The sequence below is a fragment of the Chinchilla lanigera genome, unplaced genomic scaffold (genome assembly GCF_000276665.1).
Source record: "Chinchilla lanigera isolate Chin_1 unplaced genomic scaffold, ChiLan1.0 scaffold00012, whole genome shotgun sequence".
NCBI classification, from domain to species: Eukaryota; Metazoa; Chordata; class Mammalia; order Rodentia; family Chinchillidae; genus Chinchilla; species Chinchilla lanigera.
The window spans coordinates 26,534,477-26,543,994 of NW_004955413.1; the positions used below are offsets into that span (position 1 = coordinate 26,534,477).

A 9,518-nucleotide genomic window follows, 5' to 3' on the forward strand; every position below is an offset into this window, starting at 1 on the left:
TCCTGCCTCAGCCTCCTGAGTGCTGGGATTACAGGTGTGTGCCGCCACGCCCAGCTCCAAGAAAGAGTGATTTAAAATTATTTTTGTTACTTTATAGAAATATTTTCTACTTTACAGAGATAACTATTGGCTTAACTCATTGAACTTTCTAAAATTATTTTTGTTACTTTATAGAAATATTTTCTACTTTACAGAGATAACTATTGGCTTAACTCATTGAACTTTCTTAAGTCTTCAAAATCCACGTAAATGGAGCACAGAAGGTTTTTTTTTTGGTTGTTTTTTGATGTCTTGTATCAGTTGCTGGCTGTCATGTTCAATAGTTTAAATTTGAAGAAGCCTATATAGTCAAATCTTTACATAAAATGTGTTTCTTGAAAACACTTACCCACCATTGTTTCGTGTTTTATTTTGTTTTGTTTTTGTGACAGGGTCTCACCATGCAGTTCAAACTGGACTTGAATCACAATGTAGGCCAGGCTAGCCATTAACTCATGGCGATCCTCCTGCCTCCGCCTCCCAAGTGCTAGGATTACAGGCATATACCACCATACCCAGCCTTTATCCACCATTCTTAATGTTGGTTGTTTGCTAGATAAAATTATTAAACAAAGAAAAAGATTAATGCAATAATGTGTATTTAAAAGTTTAAAAACTTTTAAAAAGTTGAGCTATAATTTCATACATAAGCAATGGCAGTATTTTTTTTTTTTTTACTTTTTCAAAACAGTCTTCCCGTGTTGCTTAGGCTGGCCTCGAACCCTCAATGTTTTTGCCTCAGCCTCCTGAGTAAGTGGGATTATAGGTATACCACCATGCCTGAGCTGAAGTTATTTAGCCTTTAAAAATATTAGCTGGGCAAGGTGGCACACCTGTAATCCCAGCACTCAGAAGGCTGAGGCAGGAGAATTGCTGTGAGTTTAAAGCTAGCTTGGGCTACATAATGAATTGAAGGCCTACCTGAACTACATAGCGAGATCTTATCTCAGTGGTGACAAACCTGTAACACACGTGTTACTGTGTTTTTCTTTTTAAGACAGACAACACTAATGTAAGAGTTATTTCTCCTTAAAACCTCAGTATTCAAGCCTGGCGTGATGGCGCACACCTATAATCCCAGCACTCAGGAGGCTGAGGCAAGAGGATCGTTGCGAGTTTGAGACCAGCCTGGGCTACAAAGTGGGCTCAAGACCAGCCTGAACTGCATAGCGAGACCCTGTCTCAAAAAAGACAAAAAAAAAAACCAAAACCAAACCTCAGTATTCATGTTTAATTACTGTGTTTGCACTGTGCAATAAGTGAGTGGATTTGAGGTTGCAGTTTGGACACTAATCTCTAAAAGGTTCACCACCACTGGTCTATCTCGAAGAAGAAGAAGGAGAGGAAGGAGAAGAAGAAATTATAAGTAGGCTAGGGAGTTAAGTCAGTGGTAGAGTGCTTACCCAGCATGCATGAGGCCCTTTGCTCAGTCCCCAGCACTCAAAAAAAAAAAAAAGAAAAGGAAAAAATTGCAACAAGCTAGGACATGGTGGTACATGCCTGAAGTCCCAGCACTCAGGAGGATCATGAGTTCAAGGCCAGTCTGGGAAACTTAGTAAGATCTTGTCATAGAAACAAACAAAATGCTACAAGAAATGTCCATCTATTTTAAGTAGAATAAATATTTCCCATGCAGTGTTTTGGGTTTTTTTGTTTGTTTATTTGTTTGTTTGTTTGTTTTGAGACAGGGTCTTGCTGTGTAATTCAGGCTGGGTTTGGACTCACTGTGAAGTTCAGACAGGTCTTGAACTCGAGGTGATCCTCCTAACTCAACCTCCTGAGTGATGGGATTACAAGTGTATGTTACCGTTTCTGGCTTTTTTTTTTTTTTTAATGGAGACAGGATCTCACTATGTAGTTCAGCCTGGCCTTTGAACTCAGTATGGAACCCAGGCTGGCTTCAAACTCAGAATGATCCTCCTGCTTCAGCCTCCAAAGTGCTGGCCTTACAAACATGTACCACTATGCCCAGCTCCCAAATTACTTTTCAGTCATATAAAACAAAGCACTCTTCAGGTTTAGATTGTTAGGAATATCATTCCTATGCTACTGTTGGGAAAAAATTATATATGGGGTGTTAAGCACAAGTCAGTTTCATAATGAGACTTCATATTATAGATCTCTGGCAGATAGAGACGCACTATTTTCTTAGGTCTCTGGAGTTAAAAGGTACAAGAAAAATAGAAAGCAGATGCAAAGGGAAGATGCACATATTATCAACTATCATGTTTCTGTAGTGATGAATAATTGCACCAAGACAAGAAAGGCAGGGGATGCTTTACCTCTAAGGTCATGATCTGAGTACTTCTTTCTGTTTTCATTATCTCTGAATCAGTAATGAAGGCAGAACTTAAAGCTTGCCAGGCATGGTGGCACATGCTTATAATGGCAGGACTTTGGGACGCTGAGGCAGGAGGCTTGCAGGTTCACAAATTCAAACCCAGCTCTAGCAGCTTAATGACTTAGTGAGACCTTCCTTAAAATAAAAAGTGAGTAAGTAAATGAAGGCTGAAGATGTCACTCAGTGTAGAGGCCTTGGTTCAATCTCAAGTACTATAAAATTTAAAGCTTTAGTTCCATCTATCTTTCTGAAGAACACGGATATTTTGGGGCAGAAAAGCTGTATTTAGTCCCACAATATCCTGCCATTTTCAGAGAATGTCTTTTGCAATGATTCATGATCAAACCCATCGATTGCTGGAGCCCTGAGAGTTTTAATTCAACCCTCAGGTCTTACAGATTTGACTTGTTCAGGTCATCGTGACGGTTGGCATTTCTTCTTGTTGCTGTTAATTTTATTTTTTGTTTGGTGCTGAGGACTGACCCGGGGCCTCTCACATGCTCTGCCCCTGAGCTACACCCAATCGCCCGTCAGTTGAAATGTATTCTTTGGCTTTCCCTCCAAGCGGAGTCGAGCACGGTTTGGTATGACTGGGCGAAGCCTTCGCACACACAGCTTCACTCTGACTGCATGCAGCACCTGACGGAGGCCAAGGCCAGGAGTAAGAACGGGGTCCAGGGTGTCCAGCACCTGATCCAGCGCCTGCGGCTCGTCAAATCTCCTGCAGAAATCGAGAGAATGCAGATCGCTGGCAAGCTGACATCGCAGGTACGGTTCCTATTGAAAAAGGCTTTTTCCAGATTACAAAAACCACTCGAAAGACAAAGAAATACAAATCACAGACATTGGTTGACAGACATTGGTTGACATTGGAGACCAAAGTTGGTCCTTCAGTTTTTTCACTGCATTCATCTTCAGTCACTTACATAGGGTGTCATTGAACAGCAGCAGGTCCTACTTCAGTTTGCTTCCAGAATTGCCATACAGATTTCCAGTAACAGTCCCTCTAACCGTAGCACTCAGGAGGCTAAGGCGGGAGGATCGCTGTGAGGTATAGGCCAGTTTGAACTATATAGTGAGACCTGGCTCAAAAAACCAAAAAAAAAAAAAAAACTAGAAAACAAAGCAGTTCTCCACATACATGACCCTTTTCCTGTTCATTTATTTATGGTTCACTTGTTACACTGATTTCAAGTCTAATTGACAATAGCACAAGTCATTGTTTACCCAAATTAGAGCTTTTATTTATGTTCAGTTCCTTTATCATGCTATAAATGCAGCCTATAATTCAACCCAGTTTTCCACCGTGTTCTTTTTTTAAAGTTTTTTAGTACCTGCTTGCAGCACATAATGGTCACATTTGTCCCAGGGAGCTGATGCATGCAGACAGCACATTGTGTTTCCATCTCTCTCCCCTCCCTCCTCTTAAGCGGGTTTTTTTTTTTAATTTCTTCCCTAAGGAGCGTGCCTTTTGCTGGACTCTGAACATCTGCTTTCCATACAAAGTTTTCCCTCATTTTTGTAGCTGGCGTATGTGAACCAGACCAGCTGCCTGGGCAGCCTTCAGTAGTTGACTGAAAAGAGGGATGGGGGGAGGCTGCTTGCTAATGAATCTAATGAGTCTCGTGGATCTTCCTGATAACAGGTTCCATATAGCAAATGCATTTTCCTTTTTTCATTTTTTGAGACAAAATCTCATTATGTAGCCCAGGCTGTCCTTAAACTTGTGGTGCTCCTCCTGCCTCAGCCTCCCAAGTGCTGGGATTAAAAGGTATGTACCACTATGCCCAGCTGGGCATTGACTTTGTAATTAGAGTGCCTTTCTAACATCACCATCACTGATGTGTGTTTTGGATCTATCTTAGCCTAAGAGGGGCTGGGGATTTAGCTCAGCGGCACAGCGCTTGCCTGGCAAGCACAAGGTCATGAGTTCAATTCCCGGTACTGGAAAACAAAACAAAACAAAACAAAACAAAACAAAAAACTATCTAGTTCTATCTTAGCCTAAGAGCCTGTAACTCATCGAGAAGCAGTTATAACTTTTGTTGGATGCTGCATTTGGCCTGAGTGTGGGCAGTGTATTTGTGTGTGTGTGTGTGTGTGTGTGTGTGTGTGTGTGTCTTTTTGGTAGAGGGTCTCACTATAGTTCAGGCTGGCATTGAACTCACTAGGTAGCCCAGGCTAGCCTTGAACTCACAGCAGTCCTGTCTCAGCCTCCCAAGTGCTGGGATTACAGGCACGTGCCACCACGCCCAGCTAATCATGGTGAGTTTTTTAATTGGGATCAAAACTTTCCTCCAGTGAAGTATATGACTTCTTTAGGTCAAATAGGCCCATTAGGTCAGTGACAGCAAACTTTTTAGAGACCAAGTGCCCAAACTGCTACCAAAACCCACTTATTTATGACAAAGTGCCAACACTGCAATTAAACCTGAATGCTGAGGATTTAGTTTAGGAAAAACAACACATGTGCCATAGGTTTGCCACCACCAACCTAGGTATTGAGCTTCTTTGTTTCAGAGGCAGGGGATAACAGTTTATTCCTAGCAGTATGCGCTATGTCACAGATGGCTCCAGCCCAAGAAATTCCTCAAACTTCATAGTCTGTGCATTGCCCTGAATATTTATTTAGCAAGGTTAAACATGTTTCCTAGTCTTCCGTGTGATTTATAACCTTAGTGAAGTTGCTTGTAGCTTGGTGTCTCCAGTTTCAGATGGTGATAATAGTATCATAAACTTATGGGAATGTCCTGTCTAGTTGTTTTAAAAGGTATAACCTGGTGTTGTAGCACATGTCTATAATCCAAGCACTCTGGGAAACTGAGGTAGGAAGATGTTAAATTTGAATCTAGCCTGGGCAAAGTAGTGACTTAAAGAGACCTTATCTCAGGCTGAAGCAGGAGGATCATTGCAAGTTCGAGGCCAGCCTTGGCTACAAAGTGAACTCAAGGCCAGCCTGAACTGCATAGTGAGACCTTGTTTCAAAAAGACCCTGCCTCAAAACAAAAAAATTTTAAAAAGTATTGAGGCTGTAGCTTGGTGCACAGGCCCTGGATTCAGTCCTCAGTACTATAAAAATAAAGAATACAAAAAAAAATAAGAAAACATAGTTACTACATCGGTCATATTAGATCTAGGTCTCAACAGATTATGACAGTACACAGGTAAGTTTAATTTTATTTGTGTATTGGTGCTATAATTGAACCCAAGGCCTCATGGATTCTAAGCACTTGGGCTGCCTCTGATGGATATCCCTTGTGCCTTAAATATCCTTGAGGTGATACTATAGACATATTTGAAAATATTCACAAATGCAGGCTGTTACAGGCTCTTTCTGGAGACTATGAGGAAAATGTATCAGCCCGGTCAGAGCAAAAAGCCAGGCACCATTAGTTCCTTTTTATTTTTTATTTACATAATTACATAATTAATTATGCACAGTACTTACAACTTTCAGGTTTTATAACTAGAATGAAACAGTTAAGACTGTAAATGTGTGGGGAAGTTGGCATTTTGTTATATCACACTTCAAAAATTTCGAAGACATATCCATTTCCTGAGCTGCCATTGCTCACTGGCCCATTTATCTCCACAACCCTTCTAGGGGCCCAGATCTCTAGGAATGGAAGACTCATGCACTGAAAGATATCACTTTTTACCCCGGTAGAAACTGTCAGCAAGCTTGGACTGTAAACCCCCACACCAAAGCCCCGTTCACTCTCCAGCCCTGAGACAACAGATCCTGGTCTCCCTCACCTTCACTGTCAGCATCCTCCTCTTCCAATGTCTGTCGTTCTTTTATTATCAAAACCTCTTAAAGCTTACTTTTTATTTCATCCTGGCAATTCTGCAGCTTTTCCCCCCAGCTAAATACTATCTGTACATCAGTCTCCCCAGTCTGGTGGTTCAGCCATCCCTCCTCATTCTCTTAAGCAGCTGTCGCCCAGAAGAGCATTGACCTGCCTGATGGTTTTTTAAATCCATCCCACTCTTTCTCCCTGATCCTCCGTGATATCAACCTTTCATATCTTTGCAGCTACTTCAGAGTGGTCCAAAACTCCTTCAAGTAATGCTTGTGTCGTCTTTTCCTTACATTCCACCATTTTTTCACGTTTCTGCTTTTTCTGTTGACCCTGGTGAGGAATTAAGGGGGTCTTGGGAGGATTTGTTTCTTTAAAGGAGCCACTGGCAGCACGCTACTTGCTGACCCCTGTGAGGAGGAAGTGAACTTCACTGTGTTGAGTAGCTGTTGGCGTTGTCTCTCTTCTCCTTTTGCTTATGGTCATACAAGGAGTAAAAGTATCTCGGGGTTTCCTGGGGTTGCTCTGCAGACTCCTTCCATTTTTATCTGAGAAGACACAGCACACATGGAGGCAGAACCCAAGACACCAAAGAAGCATTTGTTCTCTTGGCATCTTGGTTGTCAGCCTCCATGCTCCCCTCTATGACAGAGGTGATATGCTCAGGATCACTTTCCACTTGGTCCCCTTGTCTGGAGCTTTCCTAGGACGCACGTCGGCTCCAGTAGTCTTTTTGAGACAGGGTCTTGCTATGCATTTCAGGCTGGTCTTGAGCTCACTTTGTAGCCCAGGCTGATCTCAAACTCGCAACAATCTTCCTGCCTCAGTTTCCCAAGTGCTGGGATTACAGGTGTGCGACACTATGCCCAGCTCTCCAGTAGCCACTCCTAACTGCAGTGTGATGTAGGGCACAGCTCAGTGGCCCAAACTGGGCAAGTGGAGATTCTGCCCCTTCCCCATTAGTGCTCAGACACACTGCTTCTTCGTCAGCCACTGCATCAGTTTCTCCATCTCCTACTTCCCCAAGGCCCAATGGAGTCAGGAGCATAGCAGTCAGAGGTCGCCATCTTTGCCCCAGACCTACGGCAGTTCTGTCCTTCAGCTTGCTGTCTTCAGGAGCTGCTGAGGCTCTCAGTGCTGTCCATCAGCCTTCCACCCTGGCCACTGGGCTTGGCTGCATGAAGATATGGATGTTCCTACAGATGACATCGGACATTCTTACTTAGGGCAGATTTCTTGCTGCCTTCTGGGGTTATTCATCTCTTCATTGCACCTGGTGGCAAGAGAATTTACATTCACATTACATCCTCGTCAGTTATACATGCCGGCAAGAAACACCACCATAGTATACATTTATCACTCATTCCAACATTTAACCAGGCTTCACTTTTTATATTTGCACAGCAGTGCCTCCACGTCCCCTGAATCAGTCCTGTCAACTCTGGAGACTCATTAGCAGGCCCATGCTGTACCCTACACTTGTCTGTCACCTTGCCTGGTGGATTCCTCCTGTTGGAGTTCATAGAGTTGTAGTCCTTGTTATCTCTTTCTAGAATGTCCTTCAAAACATTTTGGAGTGTTGGTTTGATGGTCATAAATTTCCTCAGATATTCTTTGTCATGGAAATATGTTATTTCTCCATCAGTTTTGAAAGATAGTTTTGTGGGGTACATCATTCGGGGTTGAAGGTTGCTTTCCTTTAGAATTTGAAAAACTTCACTCCAAACTCTTGACTTGAGGGCTTCTGCTGAGAAATCAGCTGTGATTCTGATGGGCTTTCCTTTATAGGTGATTTGTTTCTTTTCCCTAACAGCTTTTAAGATTTTATTCTTGCGTTGAATTTCTGAAATCTTGAGTATGATATACCTGGCTGTAGAATTTTTTTGATCATGGCTAATTGGAGTTCTGTATGCCCCACTTAGCAGTAAGTCAAATTCTTTTTCTTTACCAGGAAAGTTTCTGGCCTTGACATCTGTGAACATGTTTTTTTAATATCATTTGCACTATCTCCTGCTTTTTCACTGACTACAGTTAATCTTAAATTATTCTTCTTTGCCTCACCTAGCAGCTGCTGGATTGGTTTCTCATGGTCCCTTGCTATTTTTTTGTTGTTGTTGTTTATTTGTTTTGTTTGTTTTGTTTTGAGACAGAGTCTCCCTATGCAGTTCAGGCTATCCTTGAACTCACTTTGTAACCCAGGCTGGCCTCAGACTCACAACAATCCTCCTGCCTCCACCTCTTGAGTGCTGGGATTACAGGCGTGTGTCACCATACCCAGCTCCCTTGCTATTTTTAAGAAATCATTCTTTACATGATCACTAACTGCAAGCCTGTCTTCTGTATCTGAGATCCTGCCCTCATATTGGCCTAATCTGCTATTGTTACTGTCAGTTGAATATTTATTCTCCTGGGTATCTGCTTGAGTCTGCCTTATGGATTCTATTTCCTTTCTATGCTGAGCATTCATGGCTTCCACAATTTTCTTAAGCTCCTATTTTTTTGTCTGTATCTGCTATGGAGCCATTAAACATGGTTTTCATTGTAGACACCATCTCTGCAGTTATATGAGAAATTATTTCTGATTTGATTTTTTTCTAGAGCCTCATTCAATTACTTTGTTGTTACCACTTCAAAGAGGCCAGGTGGGTGGCTTTTGGGTTGTCCCATCTCATTGCCCGCTGGGTTTTCCTTTGGAGAAATGGATGTCTGGGGTTGCATCTTGTTTAAGTGTCTTCTCTTTTTTTTTTTTTTAGTTTTATTTATAGGATGATGCTTATAAATTGCCTATGGTGGATTGCTTTATTGTTAGTATTTAGAACTCTTAGGAAATGACTGCTACTGTGAGGTATCTTCCAGGTGTAGCTGGTTTTTGGATGTTGAGTCTGTTGCAAAATACTACCTCTTCACTTTGTTGGGGATGAGAAGTTGCTGCCTATTTGGCCCAGCCTCTGGTTCTTTGGTACTGTGCCACAGTATTTCCTGTGACCCTTACTTAGTCAGTCTCTATCTTGGAATACCAGGAAGAACAGCTGTTTAGAACAATTACATCACTTTTGGCTATGACATCAGCAATGACAATAGCATCAAACATAGCTTAGAAGATGATAAACTGAGCTACTAATTTGCCACCTTTAACTGTATGAACTTGATTTGTGGTTATATAACAAAATCTAAAACAAGCCAGAAAATTATATGCAGTATACAAGTCCTTAATAGGTAGATTTTACTCTCAGGGGTTAAAATTTAAAATGGGTTAGGTAGAAAATAGGGACGTGGGAGAAGACAAAGAGATTAGAAGTAACGCTGTCAGGCGTGGTGGCACACACCTGTAATCCCAG

The 9,518-nt window shown here is 42.0% G+C and overlaps 1 protein-coding gene across 5 annotated transcripts in view; it reads left to right on the plus strand.

Annotated features, from left to right (window-relative positions):
* Xpnpep3 (X-prolyl aminopeptidase 3, mitochondrial) overlaps positions 1-9,518 on the plus strand; it is a 56,246-nt gene that overhangs the window by 26,617 nt on the left and 20,111 nt on the right. For all 5 annotated transcript variants that reach the window (XM_005379329.2, XM_013511351.1, XM_005379330.2 and 2 more), the window contains one exon: positions 2,946-3,148. In XM_005379329.2, the coding sequence (XP_005379386.1) occupies positions 2,946-3,148 (203 nt within the window). The remainder of the gene's footprint in view (positions 1-2,945; positions 3,149-9,518) is intronic.